This window comes from Rattus norvegicus, chromosome 3, assembly GCF_036323735.1.
Source record: "Rattus norvegicus strain BN/NHsdMcwi chromosome 3, GRCr8, whole genome shotgun sequence".
In the NCBI taxonomy this organism is placed as follows: Eukaryota; Metazoa; Chordata; class Mammalia; order Rodentia; family Muridae; genus Rattus; species Rattus norvegicus.
Window position 1 is genome coordinate 177,379,128 of NC_086021.1, and position 27,771 is coordinate 177,406,898.

Here is a 27,771-nt window from a genome sequence, read left to right on the forward strand (position 1 = left end):
GGAAAATAAAGACAGCTGTGGAGAATTGCGGTGCACACAAGGGAGGTCAAGTCAGGAAGATCGGAAGTCCAAGGTCATTCTCCAATACGTAATGAGTTTTGAGCCCAACTGGACTACATGAGATGCTCTCTCAAAAACAGAAACAAGCAACAAAATAGCTTCTACTACTTTTAAAGCGATGTACCGAATCTGGCTGTTTACAAGCAGCAAGGGTAGGGAAAGCCAGCCCTACCCCATGTTGTAACTTTGAAAACTACCAGTAGGTGGCAGTGGAGGACAAGGAACGCCCTTATTGCAATGGCTCTGCAGGCGAAGCCCGTGAGCTTCATATGCATTGGCTGTCTAGTTCCATTAAGATATGAGCACTAAAGAGGGAGGAGGAACATGCTGGTCAGTTACGGGCCAAGGAAGATGTATTACTTTGTATTTCCATTGCTGCTACAAACAGAACACCATGACCAAAAATCAAGTTGAGGAGGAAGGGGTTTATTTGGTTTACATTATTGTCCATGATTGAAGGAAGTCAGGACAGGTACTCAAACAGGGCAGGAACCTGGAGGCAGGAATCTGATGGAGGAACCATAGAGGAGTTCTGAGCTGTTCTTTGTGGCTTGCTCAGACTGCTTTCTTACAGAACCCAGGACCACCAACAGAGAAGGTACCACCCACCACCACAATGGGCTGGGCCCTCCTCATCAATCACTAATTCAGAAAATGTCCTATAGGCTTGCCTATGGTCCTATCTTTTTTTTGTTGTTGTTCTTTTTTTCGGAGCTGGGGACCGAACCCAGGGCCTTGCGCTTCCTAGGCATGCGCTCTACCACTGAGCTAAATCCCCAACCCCGCCTATGGTCCTATCTTATGGAGGTGTTTTCTTAATTGAGGTTCCTTCCCCTCAGATGACTCTAGCCTGTGTCAAGTTGACATAAAACTATGCCGAACAGAAGCCCATGGTATATTCATGTGCAAACCCCTCCCTCTTCCTGGTATTCATATGCAAACTCCTCCCTCTTCCTGGGATTATATGGGCAGGCATGGGAAGGTGAAGGAAAGAAGAAGCTTTGGTCAGGGCTAAGTAACATAGCTGTGTCCCTGCACCATGCATTTCCCTACTTTAGGCAGTGGTAGGAGAGGGATATTTTTCTACTCTAGGGAGGTTCACATCCCCAAGAAACTGCAACAGCCAGGACAGCAGGCAGTGACAGCAATACTGACTGAACCCAGGGACAGTTGGTGAGACTCAGTTGTACCTGTAGCTGTTGCTGGCAAACACACGATTTTCTTATTGTTCTGGACAGTTTGCAGACTGTCCAGGAACTCACTATGTAGCCCAGGCTGGGCTCAAACTCTCAGTAATTCTCCTGTCTAAGCTTCATGGGTGCTGGCAGTCCAGGCATGTGCCACCATAGGCAGAAATCTCTCCTTGACTATCTCTCTCTCCTTTGCTTTCTGTCAACTCTCTCCTGTTCTCTTACCTTGCAATGAGTGGCTTTGTTCCCCCATTCCCCCATTCTGGCCATGGCTTTGCAGCGGGCTTAGTGGTACAGGCCACATAATATGGATGAAAACTTCTGAAATCATGAGCCAAGAGAGATTGTCCCCCCCACCCAAGTTTGTCTTCTGAGGTGTTTTGGTCTTAGTGTAAGAAGTTAATTTATATAGTTAGAAGAACATTGACCCTGTGTACCTACTGGTTTGGCCATAAAGGGACCCATGAATGCTTGGATATGACCCACGTCAGTCCCAGTAATGACTTCCTACTTCCACAGGCCTGTCTCCATGTGCTGGTTACAGACCTGTGCCAGCCTCCTCAGTAAGCTAGGGACGGCGACTGTGTCTGCAGAACTAGGTGTACCAGTTTGCTTTCTGTTGCTATGAGAAATTTCCCTGAGGCTGGCTCTTATATCTTGAAAAGAAATTATTTGACTTCTAGTTTTGGAGGTTCAAGGGCACAGTGCCAGCTATAGTCAGGGGAGAGAGTTGGGTCTCTCTCTCTGGATGATTTGTCTAGGTCACACCTTGGTGGATGGCATGCATCATGGCAATTGTGTGTGGAAGAGGGGGATATCACACGGTGAAGAGGTCAGAGAGGAGGGGTGGGTCAGGCCTGCTTTTTATAACGGTTCACTCCCACTGGATCTAAACAGGGTCTCATAAGAGTTGCTATAGCCCCGCTAAGGGAAGACCCCATGACACACTCCTTCTAGGAGATACTCCTTCACAACATGGCATCTCGGAGGACCAAGCTTTCTGTCTGTTAGTTCCCTGGAAATAAATCACAGCCATGCAGCATTCCTTACCCCAGGGGAAGGGACCTTTGAGGATTTTGTAGATTGAGTACCCTGTTGTGGTTTCTGTTGGGTCTATGAAATGTGAGGGGAGGCTAAAGATGGTGCTAAAGGCTTGCTCCTGGCTGCAACCATGCTTTTCTCTCTTACTACAGCTTCTGTCAGGCAAATGTTTGATTAAGTTAATGCCTTCGTTCTGGTCTAGAACAGAATTCCTCCAAACATCTGGCCTTTACACTTAGTGCAATGCCAAATTCTCTCCACAGAGGGCGCTAGAGAGGCATTGTGGGCTCTATTGAGTTTTATGCCTTACCTGCTTTCAGATCACAGCCCCTCTATGTTCCATTGCCACCTCAGGGCCTCATCGATTGGTTCAGGGCTGGACACATGGTTAAGCCGTTTTGGTCAGAGCAAATCTCAGGGGTTGGGAGTTATTTAAGTTCTTGGTTTTTCCTCTTAGACTTGGTCTTGAGAAGTGAGCGTCTGGGCCTACGGCAGCCATGTTATCATCTCGAGGGAAGAGTCTTGAGCTGTCAGTGATCGACGTGAGGGACGCAAGAGTGGGATGAAGGCGGTGGGAATTCAATTAGGAGGGACTCCTCACGGCGCCAGGTGGCAGTCTGCTGTGTGAGAGGCTGGTGTGACCATCTGCGGTTCAATTATATGAACTAAAAAAAAAAAAAAAAAAAACTGACCCGTTTTGGAGTTAGCTCCCTCATCGCAACCTTTCTCCCATAAAGCCGTTTTAGGGTACTTGGGAACAGAGTGGTCCTTCCTTAACCTGTGGTTTTGGAAAGAGTGGCTACTTCCTCTGACAGACACTTTGCTGTGAATCTCACTTATTTTGCTTCATGTCCTCACTACTTGATCCTTGGAGAAGAGTCTCCATTCCCGCCTTCCTCCCTCCCTCCTCCCCTCTCTTGCTAGCACTCTCTTCCCCTCCCCTTCTCCCCCTCCCTCACCCTCTCCCTCTTTAAAACAGGCTCTCAGAGGCTCAGGCTGACCTCAAACCTCCTAACTTCACCTCTCAATTGCTAGGAGGACAAGTACATCCTAACCACTACATCGGTTATGCGATGCTGGGGTTTGAACTTAGAACGTCATGTATGCTGGGCAAGAGCTCTGCCAACCAAGCTACAGATCAAGTCTTTTATCTCTTTTCCATATGAGAAAAAAAAAACTGCTCAGAGAAGTTAAGTAACAAGCTCAAGGCCGCCCAGCTCCTGAGGGGCAGAGGCAGGACCACCCAGCCCTTCACACCACCGTGCTTTGCTTCACAGAGGAGAGATAGCCAGGAATCCCTGTCTCCCGGGGCCAGAAGAGATCATGGTGAAAGGTGAGCAAGTCTGGACTCTGACTGTCACCACGGGATGGGGGTGGATTGGGGTGGGGGGAACATAACGGCGAGGCTGAGTAACAGGCAAAGCAGCTTGCCTTGTCTTCTGAGTGCTAATGAAAAGCTCTCAGGTTGCTTTTGCCAAGTCTGCTCTTGAGGTGTGAACATGCATTGGCAATTAGCAGCTGGGGCGCCAACAGATGGAGCATGTGCGAAAGCCTTCATGGTGCCACGAAAACTCAGCTGAAGCGGACACCGGTGCCCGGCCCCTGGCCCCACCCTGCTCCCTGGCCCCACCCCCGCCTGTCTGCTGTTAGGCGACCAGACCGTCCTCTGTTGCTGTCTGCTCCTTGAGCAACAGTTAAGGGTGCCCGTGGCATCTGCTACCTCTCGGGCATTTCCTGGGGGACCACGCCCACTCCTGTTTGCTCTCATTTCATAGACACATCACGGAGTTGGGCGGTAGAGTCTGTTCTTTAGAACTGGACCTTCAACTGCGCACGGTGGCTCTCCGCTGTGATCCTAGCACTCCTGGAGGTGGAGGAAGATTGAGAGGATTCATGGCTGGCCTCATCAACTTAGCAACTAAAGGCTACGTGAGACCCTGTCTGGAAAAGAACACCAACCAACCATACATAAAGCCCAAAGCAAAGACCCCCAAACATATCCTGAAGATGACATGGCAGTAGTGCGTCCCTAGTTAAGTCTCTCTTGCAAAGGGAGCTGGCTTAGCAGGGCGTGTGCCTCTGGTTGCAGGGAGAGATGCCAAACCTGCTCATTCTGGCTCCCTTCCTACTTTTCTGGTGTTAGCACTGGGAAGCCAAGTCCGATGAAAGCGCTGTGGGGACTTTCTAGGTTACGAGTGCACTGCAGTGGCGGGTCTCCCTCACTGGTGGAAACTGAAGTTACTGATCCATTCCCAGGGGAGCATGGTGGTGGCACTGTGTTGTCTTCCTCTTCCTGGCCGTAAGCACGGAGGCTCCGCTTCCTTCAGACTCAACGCCCTTGGCATCCTGTCATATTGTGGTCATATAGCTAGGGTCCTGTGGTCTTCATCTGACCCCTCTAGGTAGGGAGGACCCGGAGAAGTGACAGGAAGCAGGAGGCTGGTGGCCAGGCCTGGGATTAATCTGCAACCTCCTTCTCGGAGCCAGAACACAGTTGGCATCCCAGAATAATCTCCACCACTGGACCAAGCCTGGGATCCGTGGCCATTAGTCACGCCGTGGTCTGCCCTGAGGGGATGTGCAGTCACCCCCTGGCATCTCTGGATGCAAAGGTCTTATCTCCTTTGGAGATGGGATGTCGAGGTTCTTGAGAACATTGTGTTGGAAGCCCTGGGTTCTACTCCTTAATTTTTTTTTTAAAGATTTATTTATTTATTTTATGTACAGCATTCTGCCTGCATATGTGACTGCAGGCCAGAAGAGGGCACCAGATCTCATTACAGATGGTTGTGAGCCACCATGTGGTTGCTGGGAATTGAACTCAGGACCTCTGGAAGAGCAGTCAGTGCTCTTAACCGCTGAGCCATCTCTCCAGCCCCCTACTCCTTAACTTGGTTTGGTTCTTTTGTTGTTGTTTTGTTTGAGACAGGGCTTTCCTGTCCTGGAACTCACTCTGTAGACCAGGCTGGCCTTGAACTCAGAGATCCTCCTACCTCTGCTTCCTGAGTGCTGGGATTAAAGGCATGGGCCCCACTGCTCAGCTTCCTCACCTTAGTTTTTTTTTTTTTTTTTTTAATTAACTTGAGTATTTTTTATATACATTTCGAGTGTTATTCCCTTTCCCGGTTTCCGGACAAACTCATCTTAGTTTTTAATTGGAAAAATTTAAGATATTTTATGAGGGGCTGGAGAGATGGCTCAGTGGTTAAGAGCACTGACTGCTCTTCCAGAGGTCCTGAGTTCAAATCCCAGCAACCACATGGTGGCTCACAACCATCTGTAATGGGATCTGATGCCCTCTTCTGGGGCGTCTGAAGACAGCAACAGTGTATTCACATATATGAAATAAATACATCTTAAAAAAATATATTTTATGAGTGGTTTGGCTGCATGCATGTACGTGCACCAGAAGATATATGAGCACCCCTGGGATGGATGGTTGTGAGGCACCATGTGGGTGCTGGGAACTGAGCTCAGGACCACTGGGAGAACAAGTGCTTTTTTTTTTTTTCCCCCGGAGCTGGGGACCGAACCCAGGGCCTTGTGCTTGCTAGGCAAGCGCTCTACCACTGAGCTAAATCCCCAACCCGAACAAGTGCTTTTGATTCCTGAACCATCTCTCCATCCCCTTTCATTTTATTTTTTGAAATAGGGTCTCATCATGTTGCCCTGGCTAGTTTGGAACTCACTATGTACATCAGGCTAGTGTTGAACTCACAGCTTAGCCAGTGGCCTCATCAATCCCTTATGTGCCAGGGACATCTCCAAGGCAGAGAGGAGGCAGAGGGCTTCAGCTCCCCACAGGATCTCCGGGAGGCCACAGGATCATATGTCCACCTGGTGACTTGTTGGTGAGGGGAGACGGACTTACCTCAGCTGGTCTGTCAGAGTGAAGGAGGAGAGCGGCGTTCAGTGGCCAGCATGATCAAAGTCACTGCTGTGCCAACACACGTGACAGTAACTGATCCCCACTCCAGCCTTCTCCTGGTCCTGCGGGACTCTCATCCAGGGGACAGATTGCTCTGCAGCAGGGCCACCTCTGTCACTGTCCCCACCTGCATGTCTATGACAAGGCAGCTGTTGTGTTAGAGACTGTGAAGGGCTGATAGGGCCGCTCAGGTCTTCCAGACAGGAACTACAGGGTGTTGGGGTGTCTGCTTCTGGTGACCTCTGCCATCTTATTTTCCTGTGAAACTAAAGCTCTCCATGGGAGCTCTGAGGGGGATAGACCATCTGTGAAGGCCAGAGGGTGAAGGCCTGGCTACATTCTCATGGATCTCTGTCCCTTAGAGTGGTGTCCCCAAGTGCCTTGGTGGATGGTCTTATGCCCTTACACTGCTAAAGTAAGTTGCTCTGTATTTTATTCCCTTTAAGGACAGACTCCAGCCACTTATCAACTGGACCTGTCACTAGGGATGGCGGTCTTCTTGGGCCCAGTGTGTTGGGACAGGAGGAACTGCACCTGCTCTCAGGAGCTAGTTCCCTTCCCTCCCCACTTCCTCTCCCCAACTTCACTTCTCCATCTTTGTGGGGCTCTGGTGCCTGGGGCTCTCCATGGAGATCTCTTGCCCGGCTAGGTACGTGGGTTTGGGGAATGGGGAGAGAACTCAGGCAGGGAGTGGGAACAGCTTCCGCTGTCCCTGCTGCCAGTCCTTCTTTCTGCCACTGCCGCTTGGATTGCTCAGGCCGGGCTAAGCCAGCAGGAGACTGACTAGCCAGCGAGGGGTGCAGGGAGCTTCTGGCAGCGATGATTTCAGGAGAGCAGATCTCTTCCTTAAGCGGTGGTAGTGTTAACAGCTCTTACGACAGAAGCTCTCAGACGATGGAGTAATTCTTGCACATTTTTAATCCTGAACATGACACTTAAATACAGTTTTTGGATGGGTCAGTGTCTGACGGCAGGTACTTCCTATTGGTTTGGCCTGAGAGCTTGGGAAGACCTCATCGACATATTTGGGGGCGTGGTCCTGTTTCTACGACTGATCTGTCTTGAGCCTACGTGACCTGTGGTCATGTCCTCACCTATGAAGGAGGGGCTTGAGGCGTTGCTCTACATGACTGGTCTGTCTCAAACCTCTCTACAGGGGTCTGTGTAGGGGGGGGGTGCAGCTACCTGAGGCCTTGATCTTCCTGGGAGACTGGGAATGTGTCTGCTATCCCTTTTAGGGCCTCTGGGGAGTCGACCTATCTTGACCACCAATAATCAGAGTATCTTTCACAGGCTGCCACCCTACACATCTTTCCTCTTCTCTCTCTCTCTCTCTCTCTCTCTCTCTCTCTCTCTCTCTCTCTAAGAAGGGCTAGCTGGTGACTTTAAGTCTATTTTAAGCCAAGCCTGAATATTTACCAGGTCATTTGGGTAAACAACATGTTTCTGTTTCTGTTTGTTTTGTTTTGTTTTTCCCAATCCCACGGCACCCTTCATCTACTTGATTGGACACAAAAGACAGTTGATCGACAGTGACCCTCACAGGATGGAGGCTGTAAGCACAGGTACCCAGGTACGGCTGGGCCAGGGTGGGCCTGGCTCTGTCCTAGACAGGCTGCTCTGAGAAGCTTCCTGTCTTCAAGAGGTTGAGCATCAAGGGGGACAGAAGGATCACAAGTAAATAACTGTGTAATGTATCATTTGGTGTTAATGATGGTTTTAGAGATGGGTAAGGAGATGTTTAAAATATTGGTTTAACCTGGGCCTATAGGTCCTGTCATATAGACCTGTATGGGATATTGGAGGCTGAGACAGGGGACTTACAAGTTCAAAGCCCACCTGGACTTCATGAGACTGTCTTGAGACAAAAAAGTAAAAACACGCCAGAAGGGAAGGAAGCCCGGGGTAGAGGACCTGCCTAGCATGGGCGAGACCATATCTTCTATGGCCAGCACCATGAATTAAATAAACGAAGGCTTGACTTTTACTGAAACACGAGGGGTCAGCATGTCATGGGGAGAGAGCATGTCGCTGGAGAGTAACATGTTCCTCCAGGGGAGGTATGAGGTACAGGGAGGCCATATTGGGGGGGTGGGGCTTTCTCTGTGGCTTCTGTGTGAGGACCAGGTGAAGAAGAGCAAGCAGGCTTGGTCTCCGGGTCAGAAGGTCTGTGCCTAGTTGCCTCATGCCTGATTCTAATGCTCACGGCACGGGAACTGTGTGCTGGGGTGGCTACCCTACCCAGGAAGTGGTTGGGTCAGAGCTCTGGAGGTGGGTTTGAAAGTGGCAACTGTTCTTGGTCTTTGGTGACTAGAGAAGAGGTGGGTGTAGCTGAGGAGAAAATGCTTAGGCAATGGGTGCGGAGGTGGGGTGGGAGTGGAGGGTATGGATCTTTCACAGGCAAGGGTGGGAGCGTCAGGCAGGATTGGCTCTGAGCAGACGTGAGAGAGATCTGACTGAGTCCCAGGGCTGTGGGACCGAGGGCAGGAATGAGAGGAGACAGAGGACCAGAGAGGCAGAGCCCGTCACACCTCAGAGCTCCTGAGAGGTGACACCTGAGGAGAGGTGACACCTGAGGAGAGGTGAGGGAAGGTAGTAGGAGGTGGGACAGCACAGAGAAGGATGCTAGGAGGAGCCAGGAGCCAGGAGCCAGGAGCCAGGCCCTAATGCCTGAAAAGATCATAAATTGTCTTCTGAGGGGGCCCAGCAGTGTGTGTGTCTGCCCTGGGCTCTCTCCAAGGCTGGTGGAATTATCCTGACCTCTGGGCATCTAGGCCAGCCCTTCTTTCTGCTTGAATCACTGCTCTCTTTACTTAGCATCATTTCCTTCGTGAGTCCTTCTCTGAACCGCCGAACCGCCGACATTTTAAAATGGTTTTTGAGGGGCGGTGGTAGTGTACATCTTTTTTTTTTTTTTTTTTTTTTTTGGTTCTTTTTTTCGGAGCTGGGGACCGAACCCAGGGCCTTGCGCTTCCTAGGCAAGCGCTCTACCACTGAGCTAAATCCCCAACCCCAGTAGTGTACATCTTTAATCACAGCACTTGGGAGGCAGAGGCAGGCAGATCTCTGTGAGTTTGGGGCCAGCCTGATTTACAGAACTAGTTCCGGGACAGCCAGGGATACACACAGAGAAACCCTGTCTCAAAAAAAAAAGCAAAGCAAAACAAAACAAAGAACCCAAACAAAAATAATAAATAAAATACTTGGAGCGGTTTTAAGGCTAGGAGCCTGGGTCTCGTGAATGCCATGTCCCTGAGGCTACTCCCAATGGTTACTGTACCTTTTACTTTGAGACAGACTCTCACCAGTTGCCCAGGTTGGTCTTGAAGTCCCTGGGGTCCTGTCTGGGACTGAATTTATAATCCTCTGCTTCTGCCTCTGGAGTAGCTAGGAATAGATATCACCTGTCTATACAGAAGTGGCCATGTTCTGCCTCCCCGACCTTGTCACCAACATCAGTTTTTTGTTTTTTTTTTTTTGCCAAATTCACATATTCACCATCTCTCTTTTCCTGTCACCGTGCAGACCTCACAAACATCAGGCCTTGGTCCCCGGGGTTGGCTGCTGTGAGGTGTTGCTGATGGCCCCTGATCCTTCTAAAAGGTTAAGTAAGGATGGATGCGGTGCCCACAGCTGAGATGTTGACATCCCTCAGCTCCCTCCTGTGTCTCCCGCTTCTGGAGCCAGGCTCTGACTGTATGACTGGTTACATCAGGGCACTGGGACAGGACGGTAACAAGTTTCGAGGAGGCCAAAGTCAGATCTGTTTTTATGAAAGCTCCTGACATGTTGTTCATCGTGTGTTTTTGGCACTGTGTGAATCCTAAAGCTGGAAGCATTAATGAATCGGAGTCTTGATTGCTGGTCCTTCCCCCGCTTTGGTATCAAAGACAGGCGCCCATTGGCCTCACTTTGGTCTAGGGCTGCTCAGAGACTCTAGCCTGCTGTGACTGTGGAGAAGTGCCTGACAAGTCCCAGAAGGGGACAACCATGTGACTTAGCGACTGATGCCGATTTGGCAAGCCAGGTGCCAAGTGTCCTAGAGCCAAAATTTGTACACAAGGCTGTCAGGGGCGGCACAGAGGCCCGGCCAAGTGAGGCAAGGCATAGATCATACCGGCCCAATGAATCTTTCATCACAACTGTCTTGTAGCCTCAGATGGCCCATGGACATCAAGTCCCTGGCTAAGAGGACAAAATGCTTGGCCTGGAGATTTGCCCTCTGTTCCAGAACAGTTTGCTGGGTATCCTGGGTGCCCTGCTTTTTTTTAAAATTTATTTATTCACTTATTATATATAAGTACACTGTAGCTGTCTTCAGATACACCAGAAGAGGAAATTGGATCTGTTTACAGATGGTTGTGAGCCACCATGTGGTTGCTGGGAATTGAACTCAGGACCTCTGGAAGAGCAGTCGGGTGCTCTTAACCGCAGAGCCACCTCTCCAGCCCCGGGTGCCCTGATTTTACTTCAGACCTGAGTCTATTCCATTGTTGGTGGAATCTAAAGCCCTTGTCTCCAGGTGAGGTCCTGGGTGGTGGCAACCCAGGCTTCAGGACACAGCAAGGCCTGCAAAGGAAAGGTTAGAGATCCCAGCCACTGAGGCCTCAGCCTCTCCACACACTCCAGGCCCTGTCCTCAGTTTTGAGGGTCTCTCCTTGACAAGTGGCATTTCCTTTCTCACTCTGACTTCGGAAGGCTCCCCAGTACACTGGGCCCAGTGCATTTTTAGGCTGTCTTTCACAGCCACCTTTGAGGGTGAAAGGAATCCCACTACTCTGAGGTGCTAGCCCGATGAGGACGTGCAGGGTTATAACACCTGCCGGGTCAGGGAAGGTGGTGTTAATTAGTAGTAACTTTGTAGCTCTGAGTCACTGGAGAGCAGGTGTCGGAGGAACTTTTAAAGAGGTCCTTTGGGGGTTTGCATAGTCTTTCCATTCTGCCTACTTGCCGATTTCCATCGGCAGAGATGGCTGTGTCTCTCCATGAGATCAGGAGAAGAAGGTGGAGGTGCTCTAGGGACCTCCACAGCCTCCAATGTTAAAAATAAACACGGTGACAGACAGCTTTTCATGGCTACGACAAAACACCAGAGGCCAGCAGCTTGGAGGAGGGAAGGTTTATTTTGGTTTCTGGTTTCACCATGGTCCCTTGACTCCATTGGTTCTGGCCCACTTCAAGGTGCAGCATCCCAGGAGGGCCAGCTTGCTGGAACTCAACTCCTTCCCTCACTGCAGCTAGGAACCAGAGAGGAAGCAAGAGGAAGTTATCTGGGGGCAGCATACCCTTCAAGGGCGTGTCCCTGATAATAGACTTCCTCCAACAGGGTCCCACCCTCTCTATATTTCTATTTTCTAGGAGCCATTGAAGCTGTGAGTTTATCATGGGTTGGTCCATTGATGGGGACAGGGCCCTTGGGATCCTGTTACCAGAGGTCCCACCTCTGAACACTGCTGCATGGGAACCAAATCTTTGCCAGGTGAACTTCTGGGTGACATTTCAGATGAGATCAGGCACATTTGGGGTGGTATGGCTCTAGACTGTTGGGGACATTTGGATCTAAGCAGTAATAGACAGGTTCCCCATCTCTGTTCCGTTCTGCTCTTTCCCTTTTCTCCTGTTTTTTAATAAGTGTTTTCTGAGCACCTGGCAGGTGCTGACCCTGAACGAGGCCCTGGGAGGCAGCAGGGAACCGCTTTAAGACCTGCCGGTACACACGGTTGGTCCTGCGAGAGACAGAGCAGAGTTCAGGAGCTGAGAGAGGACTAAAGCACATTCACTTGGCAAAGAAAGCCCAGCAGGGAATGGAGAAAACCATGAAACTGCGGGGTGCTCAGGACAGCGAGGCCATGAAGGGAACACCCTGACCCTTAAGTCACGCAGTGTTCCGCATGCATGGGAGGGCGGCCCAGAACAGGGCTCTGAAGATGTGAGGGCCCACAATGAGGCAGGGTAGGCTGGGTGTGTCTGAAGGGAGGTAGGAGGGGCTGGTGGAAGGTCTGAACAGGTGTGGAGACTGTGTCCGCAGGCAGGGTTTGGGCTACACAGCTCGCAATCAGGCTTAGACATGTCTCAAAGCCCAATTTCTGCTGCTGGACAGAGAAGAAGACAGCTGGGATGTGGGAGGAAGCAGGAAGGAAAGCGGTTGCACCCAGGAGGCTGGGGACGGGCATCTATGCCTGTATGTAAGCATGTGTGTGTGCATGTCTGTGCATGGGTGTGTGTGTGTTTATGTATGTCACATGTCTGTGCATGAGCGTGTGTGGATGTGTGTTCACAATGGCTCCTCAGTGCCAGGTACCCAGGACTCAGTCTGAGATGGAATCTTCTAGGTTGGCCTGGGGTCCCTCTTGGTGCCCAAACTACGTTTCTTGAGTGGCTTCTTTTGAGGGCATAGAGGAGGTTCCCTCACACTCTCCAGACTTCCTGGGGACTGCCACCCCTGCCAGAAGCACTGGTCCACTGTGGGTTTAGACTGAGGCTCAGGTAAGGGGTATAAAGTACTTTCTTCTTCTTCTTCTTCTTCTTCTTCTTCTTCTTCTTCTTCTTCTTCTTCTTCTTCTTCTTCTTCTTCTTCTTCTCCTCCTCCTCCTCCTCCTCCTCCTCCTCTTCCTCCTCCTCCTCCTCCTCCTCCTCCTCTTCCTCCTCCTCCTCTTCCTCCTCCTCCTCCTCCTCCTCCTCCTCCTTCTTCTTCTTCTTCTTCTTCATACTAAAATAATTGGAGTAGGCTAAAATCTCACTAATTTTAAACCATGGAATGAAGCGATTTCACCTTTGAAACAGCAGAGATGACCGGCTTGTTGGTGTCCCCCACCCCGGCTGGGATGAGTGGAGTCTGAAAAGAGAGCCCTCAAGCATAAAAGGCTGTGGAGAGTGTGAGCAGGAAGAAGCATGAAGGAGGAGCCCAGGAGGCAGGAGCAGGAGGAGCCTGAACAGCGTCCGGTGGTGGGCTCCTTAAAGGTCTGTCTGTTTGCTTCTCTCCCATCATGCCATTGTCCCACCAGCCCCGGGACCCCATCACCGTGGTCCTTTCACTAAGAGACACAGATCCTTTCTTGAAAGTCCCAGTGGCAGGCTTTTTCTTCCTTCCGTGGATGTACACTAAAGTCACATGTGGCTGCCGGATGTGTTTTCCGCCAGGCAGTCTCTCAGTGCGCAAAGAACTTTGCTGCACAAGTTCTTTACATGGTGGGATGGGGCCGGTCAGCTTCTTAGGGAAGAGAAGCAACCGAGAAGCCAGGTCGGTGAGGCACTGGCTCGAGCTAGCTTCCCTGTTACTTCTGGGCTTAGAGGGAGGGCGGGGACTCTTGGAGATGTGGCATATATCCTTTCTGTGCCGTGGCTCGCTCAGGTCAGTCCCAGGCCAGGGCTGGACTTGAAAGCGCTAAGTCCTTTTCCAGGCTCCAGTGGCGGTGAATGCATGAAGCCGCAGCTGGCAGGCAGGGTAGGGGGCATCTTCTCGCCTCAGTTGTTGTCCCTAGTGTCTGAAGAGGCACTTCCAAACAAGATGTCACTGTCTTGGGACATGCCACTGAGCTGAGACTTGGTTTTGATGAGGTACTGGGCCCGGCGGATCAGCACCCGTTCTTGTTCCTGCTTGAGTTCCAGGTAAGAGCGGGAGAAAGTATGGAAGATGGAGGTGACCGGGAAGGCCATGAGGAGGATGCCGCTGAGGATGCTGCTCAGAGCCACCACCTGGCCCGGCGTGCTCCGGGGTACCATGTCTCCGTAGCCCACGGTTGTCATGGTGATGACAGCCCACCAGTAGCAGGCCGGGATGCTGGTGAATTCGGGGCTGTCTGCCATCTCATTCTCGATGACGTAGAGCAGTGGGGCAAAGAGAGCGATGGCCACACACAGGAAAAGCAGCAGAAGCCCGAATTCACGCGTGCAGCGGCGTGCGGTGAGGCCCAGGGTCTGCAGCCCCAGGGAATGCCGGGCCAGGCGCATCACGTAGAGGATGCGCAGCGCCCGCAGCACGCGCAGCACCAGCCCAACCTTGTCCAGGTAGCTGTTGCCGGTGCTTGGCTTGCGGCGGCTGGAGGCAGCGCCATCCACCAGCAGTGTGACGTAGTAAGGCAGGATGGCCACCAGATCGATGAGGGTCAGCGGGCTCCGCAGGAAGGCGAACTTGCTGGGTGCCTGGATGAACCGCAGCAGGAACTCAAGGGAGAACCAGCCCACGCACACCGACTCTACGATGAAGACGTTGTGGCACATTTGGGAACACTGGCCCTGGGGAGGCACAGGGCAGGGATCACACCAGCAAGTCAGCAGGGAAGGCTCTGGCCTAAATGGGACACCCAGCTCCCCTGCCCCTCCATGCCACCAGGCCCTAGGGCATCTCTCTAGCTGCCATTGATCCCTAACTCAAGGCAGTTGCCACTCCAGGTTCCAGTTCTCAGCTTAGGTGGTCCCACACTTCCAGCCCCTGGTCATTCCCCTGCTTGGCCCTCATTCCTTCCTCCCTCCCTCCCTCCCTCCCTCTGTTCTCTCTCTCTCTCTCTCTCTCTCTCTCTCTCTCTCTCTCTCTCTCCCCCCCCCCCTTCCTTTTCTTCCTCTGAGATATGATTTCTTCTTGTAGCCCTGGCTGTCCCAGAACTCTCTCTGTGTAGACCAGGCCAGCCTCGAACTCACAGAGATCCTCCTGCCTCTGTCTTCCAAATGCTGGAATTAAAGGAGTGGGCCACTACCACTCAGCCACCTTCCTTTCTTTTTTCTTTTTTTTCTCTACTGCAGAATATTGATAGAGATGTTAGGAAGATACCTCCCATGAAACTCAGGCAGCCTGCACCCGCCCCACCCCCAGCTAGCATCCTCCCAGCACACAGTCCTCAAGAGGTTGGAGCCCTAGAGAACTGCAGATGTCCCAACAGTAGACTTCCTAAAGCAGTGGTTCTCAACCTGTGGATCAGTACCCCTTTGTGGGAACCCATATCAGATATCCTGTATATCGAATATTTACATTATGATTCACAACAGTAGCAATATTTCTGTTATGAAGGAGCAACAGAAACAATGTTATGGTTGGGGGTCACCACAATGTGAGGAACTGTGTTAAAGGGTCGAAGCATTAGGAAAGTTGAGAGCCACGGAAAAGGTTCTTGATTGTGACTAGGTCCTCAGAGGACCTCTGTGGTCTTGTCTTTCTGAAAATGCACTCCAGCCTGGACCTGTGATTTGACTTGGGGACTCTGAGGTCTCCAACTTCTGGGGTGGGAAGTCTTCCTTCTCCAGGAAGCTTTCCTGGAGTGCACACCATCTGAGGCCCCAGGTATGTTTAGGCCTTTCACACAAGCCCCCTTGTTGTGTGGTTATGAAGTTGGGTACCGCCAACCCAGCTAAGACCAATATACTTGGAAGTATGAAGACTTGTCCTGGTCACTGTCTCCCCTGCAGTGCCTGTATACAGTAGGCCCTCAAATGTGTGCACATTGAGGTACATGACCAGGTGCCACAATGAATCCTATGGTCCCCAAATAAAACCAAAGATCATTGCCACTGACATAAAGGAGGCCAGGGCTGGGCATGGTGGCACATGCCTTTAATTCCAGCACTTTGGAAGCAGAGGCAGTTGGGTTTCTGTGAGTTCAAGGCCAACCTGGTCTACAGAGCAAGTTCCAGGACAGCTAGGCAACAATAAAGGGTGGTAGAAGATGACTTAGAACTCCTGACCCTTCTCTCTTCACCTCCCCAGTGCTGGGATCATAGATTCCCAGGACCCTGTCCTGTTTGTTTGTTTGTTTGTTTGTTTGTTTTGTGTTTTGAGACAAGGTTTCTCTGTGTAGCCATGACTGTCCCAGAACTTGCTCTGTAGATCAGGCTGGCCTCAAACTCAGAGATCCCCCTGCCTCTGCTTCCTGAGTCCTGGGATTAAAGGCATGCCACCACTGCCTGGTTTATTTATTTGATTTTTAAAGATATAACAGGATGCTGTCAGTGATCCAGTGGATAAAGTGAGATCAGTGTTTGGATCCCCGGGACCCAGGTAAAATCTAGGAAGGTGTGGGAGCCACTGCAGTCTCTGCTCAGAAGGCAGAGACAGGATCCAGGGGCAATCTGGGTAGCCAGATTAGCCAGGATCAGCAAACTCTTGGTTCAAGTAAGAGAACCCCCTCAGGGAAAAAAGCACAGGTCCATTAGGAAAACATATGATGCCAACTCTGGGCCTCCACTCACATTTCTGCAGATGTGCACTCTTGCACATGCATACACACCACATGCATGTATACACACACATGCAAACACATGCACACACACATCTCATACATGCACACACATTGCATAATATACATATCACACACATCACACCCATGCACACATATCACACATGCACAATACTCCATACATGCACACACATCAGACATGCACACACACCCCATACATGCACACACATCACACACATCATACATGCACATACATCACACATATGCACATACACATACTCGCACACATCACACACATATACCCCACATACACGTATACATATCACACACACATGCACACATGTGCACACACGCACGCATGCACACACATCACACATGCACACATATCACACATACCACACATGCACACACACCTCATACGTGCATACACACCTCATTCATGCACATACATACAGACACATCACATACAGCACACATATCACACATGCACACACATCAGACATGCACACAATGCATGCATGCACACATATCACACACATTATACTTGCACACAAACCACATGCACACACATACACTACACACATACACGTACATGCACACACTCGCACACACATCACCCCCCCCATACATGTACATACATCACACACACACACATTTAAAAAGAAGTGCTATGAGGATTGGGAGTATATACACAATGATAGGACACTTTCCCAGCCTGTGGGGTCCTGTGCTCCACCTCCAGCACCACATGGAAAATTCAGAACGAAACATGGCAGAAGTTCCATCTGTGTGGTTTTGACACTGCTTTCCTGGTAAATTTAGGAACAAGGTGGTGGGGGATGGGAAGTGGTGGGGAAATGACTCAGTGCTTAAGACTGCATACAGCTCCTCAGGAGGAGGCGAGTTCAGTTCCCAGCACCACGTCAGGTGGCTCATTAGAGCCTGCGGCTCCAGGGCATCCAGTATTCTCTGCTGGAATGAAAGTCTCCACTCCCCCACCTCATACATGTAAAATAATAGTATAAATCTTTAAAAAAAAAATTAGGGCCAAGAGTATTGGAGCTGGTGGTGATAAATCTATTACTCAGAGGACTGAAGCAGAAGGGTTGTTGTGGGTTTCAGTCCAACTTGGCATGGCAAGGCTCTGTCTCACAAAACGACGGAGCTAAAACGAAATCTGTACTACATAACATGCCAGGCTCGGTGCTGATCCCCTTACGTAGACTTCCTCACTGAACTGGATGTTCAGAACAGCATTCATAGTCCCCTGAACAGGTGGGGAAACTGAGGCACAGCATGGTCTAGTAAGTCTCCCACAGCTATGCAGCGAGAGTGGGTGAGGTGGCATTCAGGCTCCGACTGTCTGGCTCTAGCCCTCCCTCCTTGTCCCCAGTCCCTATGACAATGTAATTTTGTTAGTGAAATATGTTCTTAAGATCCTTTTAAAAAACCTTCGGTGTGTAAGAACACGCCAGCAATCCTTTCTGGTTTCATGCAGCTGGGATGACCACATCCGCCATGACATCTGTAGATGGAAGGGCTCCTCCCTCCTGAGAACTTCTAAGATTAAGTCAAACAGGGGCTGGAGAGATGGCTCAGCGGTTAAGAGCACTGACTGCTCTTCCAGAGGTCCTGAGTTCAGTTCCCCACGACCACATGGTGGCTCACAACCATCTGTAATGGGATCTGGTGCCCTCTTCTGGTGTGTCTGAAGACAGTACATATAGACAGCTATATGTACTCATATACATAACATAAATACATTTAAAAAAAGATTAAGTCAAACAGCACAAAAGGCTTAGCACACGCAGGCTCTCTCTCCAGCTGGTACTCAGTTAATGCTGCTAGCATCTGTGCTCACATCACACTGTCGGACTTCCTCTCAAATGTCTGTACAGTGTGTACCTGGTTCCTTCCTTCACATGGTCACAGGAGTCACTACCCAGAGGTCCAGGGGACCTCCCTTGTGTACCCACCTCTCACCAAAGTCGTGTCTCTGTCATCGGTATGAAAAGCCAAGGGTGCATTTCCACATGGAAAACACCTCATTTCCGAAGACCTCAAGTCCAGTTTGGGGGAGTTGTGGGCAGGTCAGTCATGTACTTCTGTGGGGTTATCGTGGGTCCCCAGCTGCTGTGTGGGGTATACAGACCACAGATCCTGTGAACCTAGACTTGGCAAACTGTTCTGTCTGCTTCAGTGTCCTCACCTGCTGGGTGGGTGTGAGAACGTGTCTCCTATGGAGTTACAGGAGAACCTTCACGGTAGGTAAGTTGGAAGCAGAGCCCTGCCCCCCAGATCCCATGGATTTGATAGCACACAGCTTATGTCAGACTAAGAATAAATGTCTCACAGGCAATACCTCTCCCCCAACCTCCCAGACAAGGTTTCTTTGTGTAGCCTTGCTGCCCTGGAACTTGCTCTGTAGACCAAGCTAGCCTCAAACTCACACCTCCGGGGGGCTGGGATTGATGGCGTGCACCACCACCGCCAGCTACATGCAGTTTCTTACTGTGGGGCCATGTACGTACACACAGACCTATAAATTAAAAATAACTGTTTACATGACTAAGGAAATAAGTTTGGTAGGTTGCTATAAAAGGGAGCTAGGAAAAGAGAGAGAGAGGACGGATCTGTGAGGTCAGTTTTAATGGCCTCTGGAATGTGCCCAGCTTAGAGGCAGGCATGTCAGGATCACATCATCCAAACACTTGGAATCTGCAGAAGAGGCTGCGGGTCTCTTTGTTGGGCTTTGTTCTAGGCTAGGACAGTAGGGGGCGCAGTAGAGAGCTGGACACTCACATATTATCAGGGAGGGAGGTAGAGAAGATGGATACAAACACCCACACAGTATGACATCAAGAACCACAGAGGCGGGGGCTGGAGAGATGGCTCAGTGGTTAAGAGCACTGACTGCTCTTCCAGAGGTCCTGAGTTCAATTCCCAGCAACCACATGGTGGGCCACAATCATCTGTAATGGGATCTGATGCCCTCTTCTGAGATTTGTCTGAAGACAGCTACAGTGTACTCATATACATAAAATAAATAAATAAATAAACAAATAAATAAAGAAAGAAAGAAAGAAAGAAAGAAAGAAAGAAAGAAAGAATCACAGAGGCTATTCAGCTAGCGCGGTGAGGGGAAGCCTCGCAGGAAAAGTGACAATGGCTAAGGAAGTTATAGCCAGTATTCAGAGTTTCTCCCGGTCTTACCTGTTCCTCCTCCTCACGCAGGCTGGGCAGGGTGCTGACAGACAGGTTGACAGCGGTGACGGTGACAAACAGAACAGACAGGCAGGCAAACACCTTGCCAGGCAACCCTGAGTGTGGCTTCTCCACCATGTCACGCAGCCTCCTCATGCAGCGGCTCAGGCGACCCTCGCTGGTGGATGGACCCTCACTCTCTTGATCCTCGCTGTCCAGCGCCTCCTCCTCATCCTCCCTCTCCATCATCTCAGCAAACTCCTCGATTTTCTGCAGGTACCGGCGCTTGCAGCAGCCGTCCAGGTGGTCCTCCGCAATGCCCCAGTACAGCAGCTCCTCCTGGAAGGACAGGGCGCACATCTCCCGAAGCAGGCGCAGCTTGCCGGCCCGCAGGAAGGTGAGGATGGTGCCAAAGGCCCCCGGGTTGCGGTCGAAGAAGAACTCGTTGCAGGTTACGTCATAGTCATCACACACGCTCAGGATGTCGTCGAAGTTGGTGCAGGCCTTGAGCTGGCCCAGCCGCGTCAGGGGGAACTCATCCAGTGTGGTCCAAGGTAGTGAGTACTTGATCCCACCCACGTTGATGATGATCTGTCGCCTGCGGTCCCCAAGTGAGATGCTCTGGTGCAGGTCGTCCTGCGGTCCCAACCGTTGGGCCCTGCGGTAGAAGACGCCTTTGATGGCCTGGCGCTGTGGGAAGAAGGCTGGGTGGAAGGAGGTGTCTGAGGCACAACTTAGAGCACTATAGTCATAGTCCGAGTTGTCTCCTGGTAACAGGGTCATTTTGAGGCTTCACATCCCTCTTGGGCTGGGAAAAGAAGGAGGGGAGATCCTTGGTGACCCCTGAGGCTTAAGTGAGCCCCCCCCCACTGATTGTGAAGTATGTACTTTCATTTTTTTAAAAAGATTTATTCATTTATTACATATAAGTACACTGTAGCTGTCTTCAGACATACCAGAAGAGGGCATCGGATCCCATTACAGATGGTTGTGAGCCACCATGTGGTTGCTAGGATTTGAACTCAGGACCTCTGGAAGAGCAGTCAGTGCTCTTAACCGCTGAGCCATCTCTCCAGCCCATGTACTTTCATTTTATTTAAAAGATAGTACTGTGGGTTTTACATATTTTTATTTATATGCATGTGTGTGCGCTTACTTGTCTGTATGTGTATCACATGTGTGGAGAAGTTAATCGGAAGTTCGAGGGTGTTAGGTTCTTCTGAAACAGAGTTATGGGTGGTTGTGAGTTGCCAGGTAGGTGCTGTGGATTGAATCTCCGTCTTCTGCAAGAGAAGCCAGTGTTCTTCAGCACTCTACATGAGTGTGTGTGCATATGTGTGTAGTGGATGTGTGTGTGTGTGTGCGCGCGTGTGTGAGACTGTGTCTCTGTGTGTGCATAATAGTGCATCTGTGTGTGCATAAGTGTGTGTGCACAAGTGTGTGTGCGTGTGTGAGTATATGGAAGCCAGAGGACAGCTTTCTCGTGAGCTCTGGGGATGGAACCCAGTCCCTGGGCTTGCTTGACAAGCGCCTGACCTGCTGAGCTATTTCACCTGCCTGACTTCTTAGTGTTGGGAATCAGAGGCAGAGGCTTGCCCCTAGCCCAGCTAATTTTTAATTAAATGGCATAGCTGAGACATTTTAGCCTTGGCCAGTGGCTCTCACATATGCAGCAATGCCTGAGGTAGTTTTGAGTGACGCATTGGCGAGTTCTAGCTTCCAGCAGAAGGGCCAGGGGAGCAGCTAATTCAGCAGCCCACAGTGCCCACCACAGTCCCCACTGAAGTCATCTAGCCCTCAGTGCCCTGAACGCTGGATGAAGAGGCTCTGGTATTGAAGTGATAGCTTTTGGACCAAATAGTCCTGATGAGTCACCCACCTGTGAAATGGGTTTAAACCAAGTGACCCACAGCACAAGATCAGAAAGGACAAAGTGCCTGACACTGGCCAGGCTCAGTCCTGGCTGGTTATTGTAATAGCATTTATTGTAACATCTTTATCACTCACACAGACAGGAAACAGGTTCAAAAGAGGCATCGGGCAAAGAAATGTCTGAATATCAAAACAGGGCCCGATTTGCTCCCCTGTTGCCAAACGTCACCTTGGGAACTCCAGGCCCCCCTTGTGTGTGTGTGTGTGTGTGTGTATACATGCTCCCTCCCATACATGCATGCCTTGAGTCAGGACCTCATGCTGAACTGGAAACTTGCTGCTTCCGCCTGGCTGTCTGATCAGTGAACTTGTGGGATGTACTTTTCTCCATCCCCCCCCCCCAATGCTGGGGCTACAGGCACACTCATCTATGCCTGGCTTTTTACGTGGGAGGTGGGGATTTGAACTCAGGTCCTCACGCAGCAGCAACAAGCAATTTACCCATGGAGCCACGCTCTTAGCCCCACTGTGTATCCAGTTTTACGATTATCTACATGCAAGCTTGGATACTTCTGTGGACTGTCTGCTCCCCGGGCAGGTACAATGCCTGATTCATCTCTGGATCCCTGCACCCAGCAGTGTAAAGGCTCCATGAGCCACTTGCCGGATGAGAGCATTTACTGTGCATAAACCAGCAGCAGCACGTGCCGGCTTTAGAAAGCAAAGGTCAGACTATCAGCAACCGAGAACTCCTTCCTTCCCAGCCTCAGAGTGAACAATCTACACCCAGAGAATGAGGGGGCTGACCTGTCTCCGGCTCATGGGCTCAGCTTGGTTCACAAATACTTCTGGTAATTAAGCAACTTCATGCGAAAAGATGTATTCATGGCCCGAATTCCAGTTGAGAAATGGCTTTGTCTTGTAGGCCTGGCTCTAGTCTACTGCAGTCTTCACTGTTCCCCGTGGCCTCCCTCACCCCCACCCTATGTCACTCACAGGCTTCCTTCCTGCACTTTAAGCATTTGAGACCTTGGATTACTACAAAGACTTTTCTAAAACTAAATGGATACATAGAAAAGTAGCAAAAGGGGTTTGGGGATTTAGCTCAGTGGTAGAGCGCTTGCCTAGGAAGCGCAAGGCCCTGGGTTCCGTCCCCAGCTCTGATAAAAAGAAAAAAAAAAAAAAAAAAGAAAAGAAAAGTAGCAAAAGTTTAATATCCCTCCCTCCTATCCCACTCTCACTACATAGGCCAGGTTATCCTCAGAATTGTGATCCCCCTGCCTCAGTTCCACCAGTGCTGGAGTTACAGGTCTGTGCTGTCATGCGTAGGTGACATTTGGCTTTTTAAGGTCATCATCCACAGCTGGGCTTGGTAGTGCACCTGGGAGGCTGAGGCAGGAGGATTACCGAGTTGAAGGCCAGAATGGGATATGCGGCGAAACCTCAATCTAAAATAACATTTAATGTGAATGTGTGTTTGGTCTGCACGCACGTCTACACAGCAAACGTGCAGTGCCCACGCAAGGGTCGGAACTACAGACCGTTTGTGAGTTGCTATATGGTTGCTAGAAGTTGAACCTGGGTCCTCTAGTAGAACAGCCAGAGAGCTCTTGAGATCTGAGCCGTCTCTCCAACCCCGGAGGCAGGTTTCTCTGTTTCAAGACAGGTTTTCTCTGTGTAGCCCTGGCTGTCTTGAGACTTGCTTTATAGACCAGACCAGTCTCGAACTCAGAGCTGTGCCTGCCTCTGCCTCCTGAGTGCTGGGATTAAAGGCCTGCACCATGGTTGGTTTTTTTTTTTAAAAGATAATTTAATTTTTTAAAAATTTTACATGTATGGGCGTTTTTCCTGCACTCATGTACATGACCGCCTGGCACTGGTACAGGCCAGAGACCTGACCACTGTGTGGTCCAGGGAGGGGCCAGGCTGGCAGAATTCTTGAAATACAAAGGCAGGAGCCTAACCTGGGTATAGTTGATCCCCTAGAACTGGAGTGACTGATGGATGTAAGCTGCCGTGTGGATGCTGGGAATTGAACCCAAGGCCCTCTGACAGAGCAGCCAATACTTTTAACTGCTGAGCCACCACCTCCCAGGCCACAGAGACACTGTCTTGATGAAGTAAACAAAACATCCCGGGATATAGCTCAGTTGGTGGGGTGCCCTGCCTAGCGTGGAGAGGCCTGGGTTATGCGCAGCACTACAGAAACTGGGCTGGTGCTGCACCACCATAACCCCAGCACCTGGATGGTGGAGGCAGGAGAGTTGTAAGTTTGAGGTTGTTCCTTGCTATTGTGAAATGAAAAAGCAGGTGAGAAAAAGAAACAGAGGGGTGGGGGAGGGGGAGGAGGCTGTAACCCGTGTTAGCTATTCTATGATGCCAAATGACTAAACTTGGAGGACTATGGTCGGTTAAAATGTTGCAGACCAGAACCAATTATCTTGGGTTATTTTTAGCCCCTTTGAAAGCCATTCATTGCCCACACCCATGTCTGACCTAATGTCCTCGTGACTATGGAGACCTCAGAATACATTCCCACTAGCCTTCTGGATTTGCTGATTCACTACCTGCGGCCCCCACTGCTGTGCTTGGTAAATACTTTGGTTTATATCTTTCTTTGTTTCCGTAGCTACTAAGATCTCATATAACCACTTTCACAGTGGAACATAGTGTTTGGGGAGACTTCAATCTGCTTCCCCAGGCCAGGGCCACTGAGATTTGCCTTCAGACTAAAGTCTCTTCTTCCTTTTGAGGTGCAAGAGCAGTGCTCTTGCACTTCAAAACAGAGCGGTGGCCACTGGACGTTACAGGAAGACCCATTTCAAAACAAAAGGAAAAAAAAAATGAAGCAAACAGTGCACGTGGAGACTGTCATTTCCAATATCAGGGGATCCAGTTAGGGTCAGGAATACACAGCTGATCTTAGGGGAACCCAACCAGGGAGGGTGCTCACTTCAAGGGGCCTCCTCCCCACAGGTGCGGCGACAGCTTAGCACGGATCTCGCTCTCTGGGAAGGCTGTAGCTTCACAGACGGGAGTTTTGGGAAACTAGGCTGCACCTGTTTGAAGTTGATGACTGCATTTTAGTTCGGCTGAGAGCTTTTCACTTCTCCTAAAATTGGAACCCATGTCCTCAGGCTAAGCCTGCCGGGATCCCTTGGAGGCGTGGGAACAGTCCCTTTAGGTGCTTCAAGAGTGTCTTGCTTCTCACTCTGCCACTTCATCCTGCCACCAAAGACAAGAGGAAAGCCTTGCTCTGCTTGGCTAGAATAGCCTGGGAGCCTGGGAGCCTGGGAGCCTGGGAGCCTGGGAGCCTGGGAGCCTGGGAGCCTGGGAGCCTCGTTCCCCAGCCCCAGCTCATTCATGAACCTCTTCTCTCCAGGAGTCTTCCTTGCACCCCGACTTGCCCTCTGGCAGAGCTTCCCCATTAGCGTCTCACTGGGTCTCCTGCTCACATTGGGATTCCTACACGGAGTTTGCAGGTTGTTAGGTGGTTGACGAGCGCTGCAGATAACAGTTTCCTCCAAGCCAGAGCTCACTGGGAAGGTCATCGGACAGATTTGCTGAAGGATCTATGTGAGGCAGGGCTTCTCAGGCAGTGTTAGGGGCAGACTTGGGGGTCAAGACACACCAGTGGGAACAGAGGAGCAAGGGTAGGACAAGTGGAGGGGACTCGGGCTGGCATGGCTTCAGCGGGCTTGGAGGAAGAGCCGGCAGAACTTACTGAGGGGTGGGCTTCTGGGGGATGGGGATGGGGGAGACCAACGGGGGCGGGGGTGAGGGGACGAACAAGAGAGGAGCGTGATTCCAGATGTGGCCAGTAGGTGGCGCTGAGACAGACGAGAGTGAGAAGGAGCCTCTGACAAAAACTAGTATGGATGCGACTTAAGTGTAGGAGAGAGACAGCAGGAGGGAGAATCTCACAGGCAGGTCAGAGGGCCAGAGCCGACCTGACCAGTGTGTGATCCAGGGAGGGTCAGGCTAGCAGAGTTATCTCGAAGTACAGAGGCAGGAGTTTGACCTGGGTACAGTACCCAGACCCCAGGACTCTACTGAAGTCCCCCACATCTGACCTCAGAGGTCAGTGCAGACAGACACCACAGGAGTTATACATCGGGAAGACATGAGTAACTGAGGGCACATCCAATTCCCGGCAAGGAGGGCTTGAGACTACAGATGGAGGAATGTTGCTTAAGGTAGGCTACCAGTGGCTTGGAAGACAGAGGATGAGCTGGGAGCCAGTGTGGACAGCCAACACATGTTAAGACAGACAAGTCAAAGGTTCCCTGAATAACCAGAAAGGAATGTGGTCTCACCAGCTCCCAGTTTTAGCATTAGACCCATTTTAAACCTGTGGTTTACAGAACCACAAGGCCACCAAGGTGGGTTATCTTAAAACCATTCAGTGCAGGCAATACGCATACAAAATAGCACATGCCTTTAATCCCAGCATTCAGGAAACAGCGGTTGGCAGATCTCTGTGCAATTAAGGCTAGCCTGGTCTACAGAGTGAATTCCAGGTCCACCAGGACGGTATAGTAAGACCTTATTAAAGAAGAAGAAGAGAAGGGGGAAGAGGAGATGGGGAGGGTAGTAAATACAGGGATGACAGAGACTGAGCTGGGCCTCCCTCCCCAGGGGCCAATCAGTTGGTTTGCTTACTTGGGGGTGGAATGGAGCAGAAGAGCCCATTAGCTTTGAGATAGGCTGGCTGCTTTATGGCTTTGGGCTGCTGCATTTGTAAAATGAAGATGTGAACAGTTCCTGCCCACTTGATGTGGAGAAGAGAAGACTTAAGTGATGCGCTTGGCCCAGTGCCTGGTCTGCAGACACCTGTCCTCTCAGTCTCAGATCTGACAAGTGTCCATCACCACCCACCAATCAAGGGCGTCTCCCCTGGACTGACCTGGCAGGATTCGAACTCAGGACCACCCGACTCCCATAGCCCAGGGCTGGAGGGAGGCCATTCTAGGCTGCTAAGGAAACTAAAGAATACTGTTCCCCTTCTCTGGGGCAGCTCTGGGCCAACAGAGGTGGTGGGAAATACTGACAAGTTATCCATCCCCTTAAAGTCTTTGACTGGGGGTCTGCTTCGTGGGAATTTGATCCCAGGGATGAACAAGATATAAGAATGCCCCCCCCCTTTACTTGAGGCAGTGGGACATTCCCAGCGTCCGTCCCCCGGGACCAGTTTGGTGAATCTTGCTAGAGAAAGAGACAGAAGATGCGAGTCTGTATAGGATCAGAGAAACAATTGGGTTTTTAAAGCATGAGCCAAGTGGGAAAAGCAACAGAAGTTTACAGCACGGTGCTATTTATGTAAACGGACACATTACTCCCGACTAGGACTCAAACACACAGAAGGATCCGTGTGTAACATGTGCTGGAGGGAGGTGGGGAGACCAGGCCTGGGAACCGGAAGGGAGGAGAAAAACCAGGGAGACAAGACCGCCCGCTCCCGTCAAGGAGGAAGCATGTTAGGGGGTGAACAGGTGGGTCTCATAGCAGATGAACGAAAAGCACAAGCAGCCATAAAGCTTGGGAATTGTCTTGGGTGGGCGCTCAGCAGAGACACTAGATCCTGGTCTCCCTCTGAGATTCCCTCGCCCCTGGAACCAGCCTACTGGCTCCTTCAGCAACAACCACCATGTTGGAAGTCCCAAAGAGAAGTGGGAGGGAGGGCTCCGTGAATGCTGGGAGAACCCAGAGCTGCCAGGAGCCTCCTGCCCGACTGCCCAGCTTGGTATCTTAAGGCTTCACTGCAGACACTGCAGAATCCGAGAATGCCCCACCCCCTGCGCCTTCTGTCTGTCTCCCTTGGGGTTGCCTCCATCCCATTCTCCTCCAGGAGTCCAGAGACCCACGGCAGCCCTGAGGCTGTTTCTTGTCCTTCCTCCTGGAAGGAAAATAGAATTCGGGAGCTGTAACTGAGGCCCAGCAAACATTTCCAAAGATGAATGTTCATTTAGAGGGAGACTTCTAAGTAGCACTGGGTCCACCAGGAGCTTAGGGGTATTAGCTCAAGGGAGGGGTCCAGGTCTGGGAAGGAAGTAGTTGCGATGGACAAAATGTCTGTGCCTGATGTGGCTAACCATGGCCACTGCTCCTATGAAGGATCCTGTGTTCATGCCAGCCATTCACACCCACAGAGCACTGCTCTCACAGAGCCTTCTCCTGCTCCTTGAGAGCAATGGTGTCTCTCGCACAGCTGCTCTGAAGCAGGGCAGTAGAGGTTTCTGTAGCCGTCAGTGACATCATCTGCTCTCTGGCCCCGAGGTTCTCGCATAAAAGGGTTTCATGAACTGCTGCC

At 50.9% G+C, this 27,771-nt stretch overlaps 1 protein-coding gene across 6 annotated transcripts in view; it reads right to left on the minus strand.

The window, feature by feature from the left end:
* Positions 1-465: 465 nt before the first annotated feature.
* Positions 466-27,771, minus strand: part of Kcng1 (potassium voltage-gated channel modifier subfamily G member 1) — a 33,394-nt gene continuing 6,088 nt past the window's right edge. For 2 of the 6 annotated variants that reach the window (XM_063283412.1, XM_039104645.2), the window contains exons 2-3: positions 19,599-20,397; positions 11,324-11,456 (exon numbers count right to left, since the gene is read on the minus strand). In XM_063283412.1, the coding sequence (XP_063139482.1) occupies positions 11,448-11,456; positions 19,599-20,372 (783 nt within the window). In that variant the 5' untranslated portion in view covers positions 20,373-20,397 and the 3' untranslated portion in view covers positions 11,324-11,447. Of the gene's footprint in view, positions 2,957-11,323; positions 14,455-19,598; positions 20,398-27,771 lie in introns of those variants that run through there. The other 4 variants (XM_017591616.3, XM_008762484.4, XM_039104646.2 and 1 more) reach the window with 3 other exon arrangements.